This window comes from Cyprinodon tularosa, unplaced genomic scaffold (genome assembly GCF_016077235.1).
Source record: "Cyprinodon tularosa strain WSP-4 unplaced genomic scaffold, ASM1607723v1 ctg940, whole genome shotgun sequence".
Taxonomy (NCBI): domain Eukaryota; kingdom Metazoa; phylum Chordata; class Actinopteri; order Cyprinodontiformes; family Cyprinodontidae; genus Cyprinodon; species Cyprinodon tularosa.
In genome coordinates this window covers 26,287-44,680 of record NW_024039719.1, presented here as the reverse complement: position 1 = coordinate 44,680, position 18,394 = coordinate 26,287, and the positions used below count along the sequence as shown (strand labels likewise).

At 39.7% G+C, this 18,394-nt stretch overlaps 1 protein-coding gene across 1 annotated transcript; it reads right to left on the bottom strand.

Moving 5' to 3' along the window:
- Positions 1-5,451: 5,451 nt before the first annotated feature.
- pex10 (peroxisomal biogenesis factor 10) lies at positions 5,452-13,972 on the bottom strand. The gene is made up of 6 exons (XM_038275100.1): positions 13,733-13,972; positions 10,691-10,771; positions 10,194-10,609; positions 7,676-7,842; positions 7,449-7,587; positions 5,452-5,661 (listed from the first exon to the last, which is right to left on the bottom strand). Exons 1-6 carry the CDS (start codon positions 13,842-13,844, stop codon positions 5,593-5,595), a joined length of 984 nt encoding a protein of 327 aa, XP_038131028.1. The 5' UTR covers positions 13,845-13,972; the 3' UTR covers positions 5,452-5,592.
- Between the last annotated feature and the right edge of the window lie 4,422 nt (positions 13,973-18,394).

The window sequence follows — 18,394 nt, the reverse complement described above, 5'->3', positions numbered from 1 at the left end:
AAATGAATGTAAATTAATTTCTTCAGATTGATTTCCTTTTTTTTTTTTTTTTTTTTTTTTTTTTACCCATAGGAGTTTAAATATGTTGCTGTAAATGAAGCCTGTACCACGTATTTTTTTAAATTTTCTTTGTAGTTGGACACTTTAAGCTATGATGTAAAACACCCTGGAAGCCCATTTCTGCCTGGAGACACCAGCAGACCTTTATCACCAAAAGATTTTATTTAACGTGTCAAATGTTTGACTTATTCTTTTTTTTAGCCCCTTTAAAAAGTGACAAAGAAAGCCAAATGCTTAGAAGTCGACAATCTGAAATCCCAGGTTACGTAAAGAACGAACTTGAAGTGACCGGCTGCAGAAATGTATCTTTTATTCTGATTTCCAACATTTTTTATTTTTAAATCTCTCTCCTGTCCAGCAGGAATGGTCTTCCATATCGGCTGCGTCTGTGATCGAGTGTGTTCAGGTAGCGTGTAGATGGGAAGCAGCACATTATACTACGTTTTAGAGAAGCATGTGGCGGGTGGAGCTTTTATTTAATTATATATATATATATTTTTTTTAAACTGCTTGTGCCGTTGAGGGGCCACGCTCCTCAGGCTTTAACAAAACGGCAACATGTACGCTGAAAGCAATACAACATGGAGTGATTTCTGATCATGTGTGGCTGAGATTCTAGTCTCTGGGTTAAGATGGGGTGTCGATTTGTATGGAGTTTGTGTTTATTTTTTTTGGGGGGGGGGCAAAAGTGTGCATGTAATGCTGCATCTGAGCAGGACGGATGGGATTATTTGGGAAGCTGAGTGTACAATATTTAAACTGCTTGGTATGTACTGTGTGACTGCTGTATTGTTTTCTGCTATTTGACAATGAATTATTCTGCACTTAATGTTGCCTCATGTCTTCATTCGGGGGGGGGGGATTTATGTGACTGGAGAATCTAATATACCTTTTATTTGATCATTAAGCTATTCAAGAACCTTGATTTTGATTCAGGAACTTCCTGAATTTTAGTGGTCCAAGTATCATTAAAATGATCCAACTTAGAGACTCCAAGGTGATGAATGCAGGAATTATGACTGTTTGGCCTCGTATGGGGAGGGACTGGAATGATGAGCAGTATTTGCATGAAGCTAGTCGGTAGAGGGAAGCAAAATGTTCTGATGTCCTGGTGGATGCCTGTGAACCGGCACCATCAGATGACATGGAGCCTCAAATCATCTCCATCTGGAAACTTCACCAGTTACCTCTAAACTCTTAGAGTCTGAACAGAATAAAAATATCTTTTTAAGTCCAATCGGGAAAAACAAACTCATTTCAACGTTTTATATTGAGCTGTGCAGCAGTAGATAAAAAAAAAAGGAAATGTAGTGTGCAGTTTATTTAAAAGTCATTGTAGGAGCCAATCATCCTTTGGTGTTTGTCGCCACCAGGGGGCGTATTTAATTTTTGAGTTCTGAGTGTCTGATGAGGGGATGGGTTATTTAGGGTCAACCATCAATTCTGTTCAGGTGTGGTTAATAGGCTGAGGCAAACAGTTTCCTACTGTGCTTGGTTGGATTTATGTTGAATTTATGTGGATCTTGAAGGAAAACAGTAAGATAATGGACTTGTGCTGAAAATAAATGACTTTGTTTCATGTCAAACAGAAGATCGGCATTCTAAATCTTACTTGAGCGCACGTAAAACCATGCCTTCCAACAGAAACCACCAGTAGCCTAAAATATGGGATTTTAGCCGCTATTTTCAAGTGTAAATGAGAAATGTTCAAGTTAAAGAAAAAAATAACTTAAGTGTCTGAAGTGTTAGGTCTATGCATGTGTCATATTTCCAATCAAATCATCTTGGCTAATTTCTAAGACTATTATCTGTGATAGTTGCCAAAGCATCCAGGGCACAAAGGTACAACACACTGCATGCAGATGTACTTGGTTGTTCTTGACCAAGCAGCATCTTTGCATCTGTTGGTGGTTTTTGCTTCCTTTAACTGTGGCCGGTGGTTTCTGGGTGAGGCTTAAACACTGCTGGTGGTGGAGTAGAACTTGGTCACCCCTGCTGGGTATCATCAGGGATCCTGTGTGGTTAAGAGTACGAACTCTTGGCTCCTTGGAATGCAGCAGATCTTGGCTTCATTTCAAGACATTCTATAAAGGAGCCAGGCCTTCATTTATCAGATCATGGAAGTGAAAGAACAGTCTGATGTACCAGCGTTTGTTTCTGCGTTGGTGAGGATACATGGCAACACATTGATCCATGAGCTCTACTCCACCCATATGCTGCACTGTAAAAACAATCTAGAAATAAGCTCAAATGGTGATGATGTAAGCAGACCAAAACCACAGATGCCTTTGAGACGAATCAACTGCTGGAAAACTGATGCGGGCAACCCGGCCCTCTGTCAAACACCTTTAAAACTGATGCGCTGAAACTGATCTAACTTTTCCCCGGCGCTCCCAGTCTGAAAGGAGAGAAAAACCATCACCTGAAGTCTGTTCACAGGCACAAATGAATTACATTTTCCCTATTTAGATAGAAGTTTTTGGTTTGTGTTTTCAGTACAGGAGGCGGGACCAGTTCTACAGGGGCACTGACCCCTGACTAAAACAACCCACCACACTGTCTCAACTGGACATCCATTTTTATTCCAAATAATCCGTATTTTATTTTGAAAAGCACAGTGGACGATCTCCCTCTGGCTTCAAGTTCCAGTGGGATCCTCTTCTCTGTTTTTTGTCCCACATGACAGTCACTGTAGCACTGATGCTTGAGTTCTTGATGTACATGTTCACTTCCATATCCATTTCACTCTGGTTTCAGCCATTCATTGTAGCTCCACTGCTCTCAACACATGCTTCAAAAAACATCTGAGAGTCGCAAAAAGCAAACAGAAGAAAGAAATGAGACCAAATAAGAAATGGCTTCAGGAGAGATAAAATCAGATTATTTCTTAGATTAGAGAAGAAGGTATGGTGCAGTTATTCAGAAAGTGGTGTTTCCACCTTTCATTTGTGGAAAGATGATCAACTACACCTTTAATCAATTATGGCTCCTCATAGTATTGATATAATCATGCATTATTACACTTATTTATTTTATCTAGCATCTTTATAAAATATGATTTCTCACCATCCTGGAGAGAAATATCAGCTGTGCAGCTGCCATCAACACCTTTGCTTATAGATGTTGGAGATTGGCCTGTTTTTCAGTGTAGTCCTGTTTCTCTGATTGACTGACTGGCTGGATGTGCTCTCTACATCCTCTGACATGGGAGCTGGCTTAGAGCTTGTCTGTTTCCTGGACGGGGCCGCCTTTTACAGCTGCATTTCTATCTCTGCTTCTGTCTCCTTGAACCCCAGTCGATCTCAGCAGATGGCCGCTCACACTGAGCCTGGTGCTGCTGGAGGTTTCTCCCTGTTAAAGGGGAGTTTTTCCTCTCCACTGTCGCTACAAGCATGCTTAGTTTGAGGGATTACCTTCAAGTTGATGCAATCAACTGGTTTTCCTTAGATAGAAAGATTCTAATCAATCTGACTGGATGATCTTTTGAACTGTAAAGTGCCTTGATATGACCTTTGTTGTGAATCGGCGCTATAGAAATAAACTGAATTGATTTCAGAGCAATCCTTCAAATATTTAGTGCCACCATTTTCTAAGTAATTTCTGATCACCTATAAACTAGAGTCCAGAGTCTATGCTGAAAGACAGCGGTCGCAAAATATTCAAAGCAAACGGTTAAAGTGTATCTTCCTCTCACCTGATGGTGGCAGTGTAATCTCACGGTTTCCTGTCTAAATCTGGATTACCGGTAATCTCTGATTTCCTAAATGCTACATTCATCTCATGGCTTCAGGAGAGATATTTGCATCATTAATCTACAGCATTCAGCTTTCTATCTTAAAGGGCCCCATGCAGGAGCTGTTCCCTTCATCCAGTCAGGCCCACCTGTCAGATTGAACGGACTCTGGAAAGGGCTTTGAGATGATGTGCTGTAAAGACGCACTGTAAAAAGTAATATTGATAAGAGACCTTCAGGAAATTCTAACATGATCAATTCTCAGAGGCATGAGGACAGAGAAACAGTGTGACACAAAGAGTCAGAGAATTCACATTTAAAACATTTCCTTGGTTTGCTAATGGCCACATCTAAGTTTCAGGCCTAAGAGACATCTGCCAGGTTTCCCACCGTGCTACTGCAGTCTTTAAAGGTAAAAATGGATTTTGTCTGTGATATGAAATTATCTATTAAAACAAATTACCAGGTTAAAAAAACTGAACTACTTTTAGTCCCCCTCCCCCTTATTAGGAATCCCTCTAAGAACAGTTTCAGATCCAGCACACATTTCCACCGTCAGCAATGTTCTCCAGAATGACGGGCGCCATCATGAGAGGGAAACCGTGCTCCGGACGGCTCTATAAGTTCATTAATAGACTGTTTGATGCCAAACAATATGAGCGTGGAGACAAAGGAAGCTGGATCTACAACCAGAGGACAGTGACTCAAACTAAAGGCTCATTTTTATTTGATTACGATGTAATGATTCATTGCATCAAATGAGACTGATTTTCCTTTAACTTCCCCACATTGATGAGCTGATGGGATCCAGTAGAACAGTTTTTGCAGTTTGGAAGCTTTTTACCAAGTTTCTGTCTCCTTTTTATGCTCAGATGGAAACTGATTAGTTTAGCATTTGACCGCTAAGTTCACCTGTTAAAAGAAAAGTCAGCTCAATTTCAGAATTCAAACTTCTTAAAGTACTTTAGAACTGGCTTTTGTCAGTTTCACTATAGCTCTGGTGAATTTCAATGGTGAAGTCCTCTGGAAATCTTCAATAATTGTTGATTGCAGATGTGTCTAGTAGTTCCCATTGATTTTGCTTGTAAAGCGGGGCGAATGACGCTTATTGCAACAAAATATTTTTTTTTTTTACTGATTAACGCTAAATTCATTAAATCACTGTGTGAATGTATTAGTTTTAGATAACGATCCATTGATTATTCCTTGCTGACCAGATTTTCCCTTTAATGTTCATGACTTCCTGCCATCCATTAAAATCCACTTTCTTGCAGATACAATTAAAAAACCTGAGAACTAAAAGCTGTGCAGTGCAATAAAGAAGTTTCCATTTCTGAAGTTAGATCACCTTCATGTTGATGAAGTTTTTATAATCTTAGAAGCAGCCAAAATTCCTAGAGGAGCAGAAAGTCCCTTTATGCTTCCTTTGAGATTGATAATCTCAGAACGATCAGATTCTATTAGATCACTTCTCTTCTTTTAAGATTCGACTAAATAAAAGCAATAATCTGCACTTAGTAAAATTTGCTTTTAGGAATATGCAATCATGATTTCAGGTTAGATGAAAGTTTGTGCAATCATTTTTAAATAACTAGGAGAAAAGAAAAGTCTGGAATTCTGATAGTAGAAATGACAAAAGACAATGACTAAAAAGAAAAGATGACGTTAATATATTTATTAACATTATGCAACATTGGATTGATACAATCCAAAACAGTTCTTTAAATCTGGTTCCCTTTATAAGAGAGTCTCAGCAGGCAGCATTTTTGTCCGTTATAGTTGTATTTGTAGCTGAAGTTCTAGCTGTAGTTCCTGAGGAACACCAGTCTGTGAGGCAGAAACTTCTCCCGACATAAAGGACACTCAGCCTGGAAAGTTGGAACACAAACACAGTGATGATTCTGTTTGAACATAAATTCATTTCATTTTTTTAATTGAACTGTTAGAACTGCTCTGCAATGACTCAGCACCTTTGTGATCCTAAAAAACACAGTGACTATGGGAGTTTTTATGAACAGAAATATCACTTCTTCCACTAGTAAAAGGCTCAAGTAGCGTAGTTTTTTTTTCTATTTCTGGGTCAAATATTCAACTGCACATTAAAGTTAAAATTTTGAAGAAAGGTTTCTAGATGTCCTGAGTTTTAAAGCTTTCCTCTCTTCCTTTTGGTGCTCTGCTTCAGTAGCTGATGATAGAGTTGAGCCGTTTTTTCAGTGTTTTTCTGGTTGTGTACGACTTTATAATGTCCAATACGATTTTTTTTCCATGTCACACTGACTGAGTATAGAGAGGCTCCAACTAGGCAGGGTGGGCAGATCTGCACAGAGTTTTTTCACTTCTGTCTCTGTGCTATACACAAATTTCCCCACATTTGACCTGGACAGATTCTGAAAAGTTACAAAAACAAAATTAAATAAAAAAAATACTGGCACATTCTAAGCCCCACTTAAAGTCTGTGCAGCATCTCAAACTAGAACAGATGGAGAATGTTCATATATTAAAAACAAAGATCTACGTCTAAAAAGAAAAACGAATGAACGCCAAGTGACGGTTTCTATGCTGTTTCTAGGCAGAGAGGTGATTATCAGAGAGAAGTTTATTGTTTTTTATTTCTTTTTTTCTTAAAGAGGTGGGAGGGATACACCGAGCTTATCTGCTCTGTCTGCCCCTCTTTTGTTTTTTTCTGAGGCTCAAAGAGAATCACTACTTTTTATGCCCTTAAAACTATTATGGGTAAAGCTTTCTTTTGAAATATTTCATTCATTGTTTTTGCATAAGTCTGTTCTTACTATACATGCGATGTGCGACTCTGAAAAGTGAACGTTTTCCTGTGCGATAAAAAGATAATGTCAGACCCACTGAATTGCTGCATATTCTGATTAAAACAGACAGTTTTATGAAACGTCGTGACCTCGTCCAACACGATTTTCCATCGGATCAGAAGCAAAATGGGATTTGGTGCGTTCTGGCCTTTAGACATAGATATTGGCTCTAACCTTACAGCACCCAAATCTAATCCTACCCGTCTCCTGAAAACTACCTTAGAACTCCTCTGGAACGTTTTCTCTCCCAGAGAGAGCTGGTTTACTGCTGATAGTATTTATGTATCAGAGCTTCTTTGTTCCGTTTATGGGTCTGCCACGGTCAATCTGTCAACAGGATCACATCTTTCCCTGATATTGTGCAGCAAGACAGTTTTGCATATGCAAACTTTTTTTCCTTATCTTAAAATGGGGAGAACAGGAAATAAAAGGGGTGTCAGGGCTGTGACTGCACTTCACTGGTTGATTCTGGAACCTGGAACGGCCTCTTTCAGGACTAAGGCCTCCAGACAAGGTTGGCAGTTTGACACGTCCCTCTGGATCAGCTGGTTTTAAAATCAGCTTCTCACATTCAGAGGATTTATTTCACCCGCTGGAATTTAAAATGGTGAAACTCCCGTATTGTGAATGAAAATCCTGTCTTCTTGCTGAAGTGTGAAGCTTTTTTTGTCACCATACTGAATGATCAAACAGGCGCATGCATAAAGAAGAAGATCTGAGGAAGCACTCGGCTCCTTCAGTCAGATCCATGCGGCAGACAGCAAAGCAGGAGCCTTTCTGGAGCTGTACTCCAGTCATGCTGATTCCTTTGATCTTCCAGCAGAAGGTCTCACCTTAGTGTTGCACCACTCTGTGATGCACTCCCAGCAGAACAGATGCCCACAGGGGGTGGCAGTAGAGTTTCTGCGGGCTTCCAAGCAGAGGATGCAGCGGGCAGCTAGAGGGCTGGAGCTCTGTGCTGTTTGCTGAGGACTGATGGCACAGGTCAGCATTACATGAGGAACTTCTACAGCAGTGGTTTGATTGTGATGCATCAGATGAGGTCCTTGTGGAGATCTACCTGAGGTTTCGGTGGACCTTCCACTCCTGTCTGGCTCTCTGTCGTTGTCTGAAGCTGTTGAGCTGCAGACTGACAGTGATGAGCAGCTGGAGGAAGGATACGGTTCCCAGCAGCCTGTAGCTCCTCCTGATGCTGGAGTCATCTCCTTTTGGCTCCATCACACGCAGCTGAAGCCAAACACAGAGCAAAGCTCAGAAACGGGTTGGATAATTAACTTATTTTTCTGTTTGTGGAGATTTAAGATTTTTTTTCAACCAATGTTTTCACTGGGCTTCCGTAGCTCAGACTAAATCAGAGGCCTGAACCAAGAAGCAGGATTACTGAGATAGCAGTACAACATAAGCCTCAACTCTGACTTTCTGGTACCGGTACTATGAAGCTGGGTTCAATCTCAGGAAGGCTAGTTACCATGGTAACGTACTCTGAAAGGCAAACCGGTGGTGGCGAGCTTTCAGGATTGATCTGAATCCACCCTGCAGCCAATCAGCTGGGAGGAAAACATGACGCGATCTTTCATTGAAGAACCAATTGAATTCAGAGAAGAAAAAGAACTTAAAACAACAAAAAAATCATTATTTTCAACATTACAATAAAAAAACTTGAAAACTAAAAATCATTTAAAACAAAATGTGTTATTGACAAATGTAACAGTCAATTTATTTATTTTTCCTCCTTTTTCTTTAATATTCTGTATTTGTTTTCCCCTTATGAATCTCCTTATACACAGCTGCCACTCACTTTTTTCTTGTATAATTGGTATATAAAGCAAAATAAAAAACATTTTAATTTTTAAAATATATTTATATTTTTATTCTGATTTTTGACTTTGTTTCTGCCATTGTGTTTTTATCCTTTGTACGGTGACCTTGAGTGTCCAGAAAGGCGCCTTTGAAATAAAATGTATTATTATTATATAAATTAGAGCTCAGAAAGCATGGGAAGATCCTTTGGATCACTATGATAATTTAAGCCATTCAGTTTTTTCCAAGCCAGGACCATCAGATATGCCGGATCATAGAACCGTGTGTTTAATGTGGGACCTGCAGGAATGCTGCCCATTTTCACCTTAGGATTTATACCATGGCAGACAAGTCATTATCTGCATTTCAGTGGAAATTAGTAAGCAGTACAGTGACTGAGATGCAGGCTGTGTTTAATGACACTGCTAAATAACTCAGCAGAACATTGTTTATTCCTACAAAACATGCAAATAGAAACGGACGAACGGGTCCACCCCTTTGGAATGTGGGCCGTTTGGCTTCTTGAGGTGGTGTTCAATATCTATAAACCAGGGGGGGGTTGGGGGCATAAATAACAGAAGAAATTAAAGAAAAGAAAACCAGCTGGTGCAATCCTAGAATACAAGACAGAATATTCCTGCCTATTAGTAAATTATCACTCCTGTGTTGAAGATGTAATTCCCTGATGGGTTTTCTCTGGTGGGTTTTCCACAAGGCTGTTTGTTGCTTTGCAATTTTTGTGACCAATAGTTAATTCATCTAGATTTCTATTACATAAGCTTAATAAATTATATAAATTCTTAATTTGTCACTGTGTGATTTTGCCACGTAGATATAGTGAGTTGACTTTTCATTGGAACTATCCCAGTTCATAATATGATCTATTACACGGACTGTCCTCCAGTCTCTTCCAGAAGAAATGGAAAAGGAAACCTTTCTTCCTGTTTCTATTTTTGCAGGGTTTTTAATAAGACTGGATCTTAGTATTTATTATTTTGACAACTTAGAAGGTGCCACCTGGCTTAGCCATAATAAACTACTTCCTTCTTTACCCATTGCTCAACATGTACATCCATTGTTATTGTAATTAAACAGGAAGGTCTTTATTTAAAGTTCGGAGGTCGTGGATGAGTCTCCTCCGTCATCCATTTTTTATTTAGAGGAGGAAAGCGGGGACAAAGATGTTGTGGAAGAGGACGCCAGGGCGGCAGAAGCTTGGTTTGGTGTAGAAGGCTTCCAGCCGTACATGTTTGAGCCCTTGCCTCGCAACGCTGCCAGTTCTGTTAGCTCTACGCCTGCCGAAGACATAGACGTCCATCCCCGTGAACACTGGGACGGAACTCAATGGGAAAGGAAAGGATTCTGATTTCAACCGTTGCGTATATTAGTTGCGACATTTGAATCAAGATGACCGAAAAAATTTGATTGACAGATGACAGTTGATTTATGATTGGACGAATTTAGGTGTTCAGGCTGTTTAAGTCAGAATGCTTTGACATTTAAATACGACTTCCCTACGACTTTAATAATAAGCTGATTCAAAACAACTAATCGAAAACAAACATAATCAATACCCCGCCAGCAGGACATGGTAAGTGTTCATAAAAACAATGTTTGCAACTCAAATGAATTAAAAGTGTATAATAAAAGTCAACGAGTCTATGAGCCTTTAAAGAAAGTTATTGCACTGAAACTGTTGCCATGGGAACTAGTGGGACCGTCTTGGATTTGACTCAAACTAGATGTATGTGGTTCAGTGTTGGTGTAACGCTGCTTACGTAGCTGATTCCAGCTGCTCTCTTGGACACGTGATAAAAGGAGCTTCTGATGTAAAACAGAGCCACGTGGAGTCGATGCAGCAGAGCGACGCTCTGCTGGATCCCGTACACGGCCGGCTGGCACGCTCTCCTCTGCTGCTCCGTCAGCAGCCCCACCGCCCGCCGCACTCCTGCCCTGAGCCAACGCTCCAGGCTCCACCATCCCGATGCTGCATGGCGCCTGCCGCCAACACCGCCGTGCATCTCCTGCCTGCCTTCCAGCTCGTTCTCCAGACACACCAGGGCTTTCTGTAGGAGGTACGGAATGACGGCATGGCAGAGCACAAACAGGCAGCGCCGGCCCCGCGAGGGGATCCGTCGTTTGGAGGGGTCCACCTGGACGATACCCACGTACTCCTCGCCCAGAGTCTGATAACCTGCAGTATGAGCATCAGTCAGTGAAAACAACTTCATCCATTTGATGATGTTAAAGCTCTACTTTCAACCTCAATAATAACCTGAGAGGGTCGTTAATCCATAGTAGGCCAAATCTGACAGCAGCTCTATCTCCCTCCTCCAGTCCAGCCACCGTTTGGATCCTAAAGGAAAGGAGAAAAACACACAGCGAGGGCTGAAACAATTAATCGCATTAATCATAATCGATTATTGAAACAATTGTCAACTTATTTAATACCCGATTAATCATTAAATGGAGTATAGACTGTAAAACGTGCCTTTAGTGACAGAGCGGCTCACTTAAGAGCAGTAATTATATCAGAATTGTAAATAATATATATATAATAATATATGTGTATAAAACATTCTGAATTTAAGATTAAAAAAATAAAATTGGTCTGTGAATATGTTAAACTCATCAACTGGAAAAATTTTATTTTCACCTGGTTCAATTTAGTAAAAAATCTTCTTTAAGGAAATTTTGGTTGTCGGTTATTAATCGAAAATATAATCGACAGATTTGTGGATTTGCAAAATAATCGGTAGCTGTAGCCAAACACAGAGTTCACTTCTGTCAAGGTTTCATGCTCTTAAACCAGAAAGACAAAACGTTGTTAAACAAACCAGACTGGACTGAAACAGACATGTATAAATAAAGAGGTTTACTCTGTTATTGTTTTAGCTTCACAGGCTGGGCAGGCTGTGGTGACCAGGCAGAAATCTCTAGAACTTGAGATGCTTCTATGAACAGACCAGTTCCTTTAGGCTCAGAGACTCCAGGCTTTGTGCTGCTGGAGGATTTAATGAGCTCAGATCAGATCAGAGACTTCAGATTTAACCAGCAGGTGGATCCATCATGACCTGGAGGATCTCACTCTTTAATAGCAGCAATTACTAGTGATGGGTCCAGCAACACTGAAACGCCTGTGCATGCGTCGACAAAACACTGCATCAGTGCGTGTGTCGTTTCAAGGAAGTCATGTGACCGACACAGAGGTTGTTTCTGATTTAAAAACGTATCCGTCAACATGATGTATCTGCTTAAAAAATGTCTCATCTTTTGCAGTTTATCATTAAAATGATCAAATATATTGGAGCCTAAAAGGAATAGGAACCTTTCAGCCGTTGGGTTATTTTAATTTTCTCGTTGTGTCGTCATACTTTTCCTCTCGGTTATCGTTCATCCTATCTGAATTAAACTTGATTTCAAATTAAATCTTAGTTTATTTACTGTTTTTACTGTACTTATTGTTTTAAAATTATAATTTAAAAACCTAGTTCACAAGCATCCTCACTCACATTTACCCCTAAATTTTCGCTTTATGAATTATATTTATATTATTTATTCGCTGCAGCTAAAAATATCAAAGATATTTTCAGTTTAAACCTTGATATAAAATAAAACAATTCAACCTACAATAATTTAAATAATATCATTGCACTAGGTCATCAAATCAATTTAGTTTAGTCTGTCAAATAAGCTGTCTGTAGTGTCTTTAAATGTCCAGCAGGTGTCAGTATTCTGTGAGATAGTATCAATGGTTTGGACGTGTGAAACGCTTCAAGATGCTTCATTAACCCATCACTAGCAAATATTTAACAAAAATAATGGAAAATAAAGAAAATCACACATCTGATGTAGTTAAATTAAAGAAAAAAGGGAGGATTTGGCCCTGTTGTACTTTGTGAATAGTCCATGCATGTGTTACTTCAAGGCTGGACTATTGTAATTCTTTACTATCAGGAAGTCCACAAACTGTAGTTAAAAGCTTTCAGCTGATCCAAAATGCTGCAGCCAGAGTTCTAATGAAAATGAAAAAGAGAGATCATATCTCTCCTATCCTGGCTTCTCTTCATTGGCTTCCTGTTAAATCCAGAATAGAATTTAAAATCCTCCTTCTCACATATAAAGCCTTAAATGGCCAAGCTCCATCTTATATCCCAGATCTGATTGTTCCTTATGTTCCTAACAGAGCACTTCGCTCTCAATCTGCAGGTTTACTAGTGGTTCCTAGAATTTCTAAAAGTAGAATGGGAGGCAGATCTTTTAGTTATCAGGCTCCTCTCCTGTGGAACCAACTACCAGTTTTAGTCCGTGAGGCAGACACCCTGTCTACTTTTAAGACTAGGCTTAAAACTTTCCTTTTTGATAAAGCTTATAGTTAGAGTGGCTCAGGTTATCCTGAGCTATCTCTATAGTTATGATGCTATAGGCTTAGACTGCTGGAGGACATAGGGACCCCCATTTCATCATTCTATCTCTATTCTCCCAATCTGCAAAATCTGTTAGTTCAATCTCTAACATTCTGCTCTCTCTGCTTTTTCTCATAGTAGCTTCATCTGGTCTGTTCCTGTTTGGCTGTGACTCCATCCTGGAGAGAAATATCAGCTGTGCTGCTGCCATCAACACCTTTGTTTAGAGATCGGCCTGTTTTCCAGTGTGGTCCTGTTTCTCTGACTGTGACTGACTGGATGTGCTCTCTTCATCCTCTGACATGGGAGCTGGCTCGGAGCTCGTCTGCCTGGCTGTGTGTTTCCTGGACGGGGGCACCTTTTATAGTTGCCTTTTGTGTCTCTGCTTCAGTCTCCTTGAACCCCAGTGGGCCTCAGCAGATGGCCGCTCGCACTGAGCCTGGTTCTGCTGGAGGTTTCTTCCTATTTAAAGGGAGTTTTTCCTCTCCACTGTCGCTGCAAGCATGCTTAGTGTGAGGGATTGTATTGCGTCAATGAGTCAATGCAATCAACTGGTTTTCCTTAGATAGAAAACTTTGAGATGACGTGTGTTGCGAATTGGTGCAATATAAACTGAATTGAAAATTAAATGCTCTTATCTGTGTTATGTAGAATGCAGTGGAAAACTAAAAGACAACAACTCATCTAAGATAAAGTTAAAGAAATTCAGAACATCTCTGTTGGTCCTTCAGCGACCAAAGGGAAGGAAATGTGAGCAGAGCCTGACTGATAGTTTAACCACCGGAGGAAACATTTCCTCAGACTTCCTACAGGTTCGGTAAAGCAGCAGGTTCTGTTCTGGGATGGTTTGATAAGAACCGGTCAAAAGCGGTTCTGAACCGGGGCTCATTCTTTGCTCTGAGGTGGTTTACCTGCGACAGTGTGACAGGCTTCATTAGCGCTGTTCCTCAGGACGGTTCGGTAGAACTCATCCTTCTGACTGGACCGGATCAACTGGGCCTGGTTCGCAGGGACCAAAGGCATATTTCACGGACCTGAAACTGAAACATTCAAAGCGGAGCAGCTTGATTATACCGGAGCTTTCTGCAATTAGCTTCCAGCAGCAGCAAACAAGCTGATGTCATTTCACTTCCGGACTTTTTCTTCCTGGTTTTAAAGAGCATTACCGCCACCTACTGAATGGATGGATGCATTTCAGCTTCATGGCTCTTTCCTCTTACTATTCTGTTTTCTATTTTACTTGAAAATATGAATAATCTTTAATAATCTCAATGAAATCTTTAGTAGATGTTTATTTTTTCAGCATGTTGGAGTCAGATGTTTTTTTTTTTTTTTTTTTCAGTTCCTATGTGACAACTAAAAATGACATCTGTCTTACTCTGGGCTTCTGGTGATGAGATCCTGGAATGATTTTCAGATAGATTCAATTCAGTTTATTTCTATAGCACCAATTCACATCACGTCATCTCAAGGCACTTTCCAGTTCATCAGATCATCCAGTCAAATCGATTTAAAGTTTTTTATCTAAGGAAAACCAGTTGATTGCATCAACTCATTGACTCTTCAGCAATCTCTCACACTAAGCATGCTTGTAGCGACCGTGGAGAGGAAAAACTCCCTTTTAACAGGAAGAAACCTCCAGCAGAACCAGGCTTAGTGTGAGCGGCCATCTGCCGAGGCTGACTGGGGTTCAAGGTGAGAGAAGCAGAGATACAAAAGGAACTTGTCAACCAGCTCTTTAGGTGGCCCCGTCCAGGAAACAAACAGACAGGTAGTTTAGCTCCGAGCCAGCTCCCACGTCAGAGGATGAAAGCGAGCACATCCAGCCAGTCATAGGCCGTTTCTCAATATGCGTTCTTGAGCGTTCTCGTGTGCTCGTGTACTCGTGATACTTCATCAGCCTCAGCCCGAGTACCGTTCCAATTCTCAAGAACGCCAGATCGAGAACGCATCAAATCCCCGGATGTTGTTCTCGCCCCGCCCTCTTTATCGAGCATGCATCAGAGCAGACTTGTGCGTTCTTCAGACTGACCGCTTCCCCAGAATGCCCCGCGGCCGCAGCTTGATTCGAGACAGCGCTCACAGTGTTAAGTTAAACATTCCCTTTTCTGCTGCTGTTGTTCTTCAAAAGTACGTTTTGAAATCGTTTGAGGCGATAACATTATACATTTAAGCCTCCTTGTGTGGTCTGTTTACAGAGTTAGTGTGAAATAAAAATAAAAAGTTCGACGTTGAGTGGACCAGAGTGACCAGCAGACCTCCGAGGGTAACCGCAGCCAGGGCTAAATTTACCCCGTCTGTAGTGCACTTCTCTCGGTCTAGTTATGTGTGAACTACCGCTCGTTCTGATGGCGGTTTTTTGCGGTTCGGTAATCTTTTTTAATGTTTTTTAAGCTTTAGAAATTAAAAATATTGTTTTCAAAATGTTTTGTGTAGGGAATAAATAGTTTTGACTGTTAAAGAAATGCTAAACAACGTTGCATGTGATGACATCAAGAGTACGCTTCTGCTCCAATACACATACATGCTTGCGTGCTCGCGTTCTCGTCAAGTCCGATCTTCCTGCGTTCTCGCCAAGAACGGACTTGACGAGAACGCGAGTACATTCTCGCGTTCTCGTGAATTGAGAAACGCTTATAGTGAGGAAAACAGGACTACACTGAAAAATCGTCCGAGCTTAAATATCTATAAACAAAGGTGTTGATGGCAGCAGCACAGCTGATATTTCTCTCCAGGATGGAGTCACAGCCAAACAGCAACAGACCAGGCGAGGCTACTATGAGAAAATACAGAGAGATTTAATTAAACGATTGTGCAGACTGGGAGACTAGAGACAGAATGAAGCAGAATGATGAAAAAGGAGTCCCTATGTCCTCCAGCAGTCTAAGCCTATAGCAGCATAACTATAGAGATAGCTCAGGATAACCTGAGCTATCTCTAAGCTTTTCCTAATCATAGACTCTTGTTGCTTTTAATTTGCTACTGATTTCTAACAATAATGATAATTAGTGTATGTCATGCAACTTATTTGTTGTTTTGACCACATGTTTTGTACATATATATATATATATATATATATATATATATATATATATATATATATATATATATATATATATATATATATATGAACATTGATACTATGTTATATTTTATGCCTTTTTAAAAATAATTATTTTTCCTTGTATGTTTCTCAAGTTGTTTCTATTCAGACCTTTATGTGGCTGTTGTGTTAAACATGTTTGTAAAATACAGTAAAAAGAAAAACCCCACCCCTCTGCTGCCTTTAGACTGCTTAAGGTTTAGAAATGAATGGTTGCCTTCTTATAGTGCATACCATTGCTATATATTGTTTACTTAGAGCAGCTTCATTCATTGTTCTTTTCTATATTCAGTGGCTTCATGTCCACAAAGGCATCTTGCAATATCTGTAGCTCTCACAGGACACAGGTTGGCAAAATTTAATCTATTGTTCTTGCATTTGTTTTTCCTTTATGAAAAACTTACTTTCTTAACTTTTTCTCTTCCCTCTCAGCAGTAAGCAGCTCTAAGACACTTAAGGGACTTTCCATGTGTCTCCTTGGATTTATCTGATAACTGGCCTCCAGCAGTTTCCTGCAGAGCTGCAGCTCTTATTCTCCTGCATCACCTTTAACAGCACACACTGGAGGGCTTTTCAATGCCTCTACTTGTACACAGTCTCAGCACTCTAGTCTGAATCTCATCCAGGTCTGACAGCACAAACTTCTCTGCTTTACCATACATCACATTCAAATCTTCCCTGGGGAATATATGCTTGTTGTTTGTTTTGAACATGTTTTCTTCTTCCAGAAACTCATGTTTTACCTCAACCATCCATGATGTACCACCACAACCCTAGATAAGGAAGAAAATGGCATAACAAGGACAATGCAGACAATAGGGAGTTTTTATTTTTGTTTTTAGTTTTATTCTTTCACTCCTGCAACACCGAAGCAACAGGAACTCAATAGGAAGATTATATACCACAAATCAGCAGAACCTTTTAACCAATGTTTACATTTGCTTTAGCCTTGGAAGGTTGGTGCAGACAAATTCACCAGATTTTGTGATGTGATCCCTGAGGTATATGGAAAATAATAAATAAATGAACCAAAAAATAAGTAAATTCAGCTTTTATTTATTTTATATGATTTGAATATACATTGTAAAGTACAAAATTAAATAATTTAATGTCTTATTGAATAGTGAATATACATTTAGAATTATAAATTAAATAATACAGTGTTATTTTTGGAAAAAAAAATATTTAACTCTGAAAATGATCGCCAGTCTGTTGTGTTGGTTTATCTTGGGCTGAAATTTTTGGAAACTCCTAATCTATTGTTACTAAAAGTATTCAAATAAGTAGCAGGCATTATCTTTAGAATAAAAGCGTCGTGCTTTTCACTTTTTGGTTCCAACTGCAACAACAATGTAGAAAAAAATGAAGTGCAAGAAAATCCATCCATTTTTCATCATGCTTATTCCAAGCAGGGTCACAAGGCAATTAACCTAACACAGCGCAATTAACCTAACTGTCATATTTTTGGACTGTGTGAAGAAGCCAGAGTACCCAGAGAGAATCCATGCATGCACAGGGAGAACATGCAAACTCTATGCATAAAGACTCCAGCCCAGGAATTGAACCCGTAACCTTCTTGCTGCAAGGCAGTATTGCTATCCACTGCACCACCAAGTGCAAGAACAATAAGAAATAATAAAAAAAAGTTTTAATAAATAGCTTTTTACAAAAAGAAAACTAGTAAAATCAATTAAACAATAAAATATCAAAAAGGTTCTAAATTGCCAGCTATAGACTGATGACCGGTCTGTTGTTTATTTTGCCCATAGACTCCGAGCTTCAGCAGCCCCACCTGAGCCCCTGACACATGAGAGGAGGAAGATGGATACATGTTCTTACATAACAGAAATAAAAAGTTACTTTAAACCAGCTAGAAAATGATGGTTGAATAATTAGCTCCTGAATCCATGTGACTATATAGAAAAGCTCTATTTAAAACAGATACCTTTACCCACACATAGCAGTTTTCAAAAGTTCCTCTGTTCTTCCTTGGTTCTCCACCCACTTTTAAAATCTGCTTTTCTCTTTGCAAAGTCACTGATGGCGTCACTGTTAGAGATCCGAAAGCCAACTTTGATGCCCAAACTAATGGCTACCAGTCCACTCCTTCTTTAATTAATCTGTCTGTGAAATAGCTCCACTCTGTAGATGCAACAGTCACAGGAAGTGTGCAGGACATCCTCATCACCAAACAAAGATTTGGCTGGAACTCAGATCTCCTTTTGAGAAGGTAAGTGAGTAAATGAGGTAATGTGTGCTTTAGGATGTTTGGTAGGTTTCCAGTCTTTGTGTCAATGCTCTCTCCTTATTACCACTAGTCTCAAAGAGAAGGTTTTCTTAAATAAGTTAATATTCCTTCTTCGTCTGTGCATCAATTGCTTTGATTAAAGATACATTGATATAAAACTGTACAATATATTATTATGAAATTATGTGTTTTTGCCATATTTATTAAGATATAAAAAGCCAA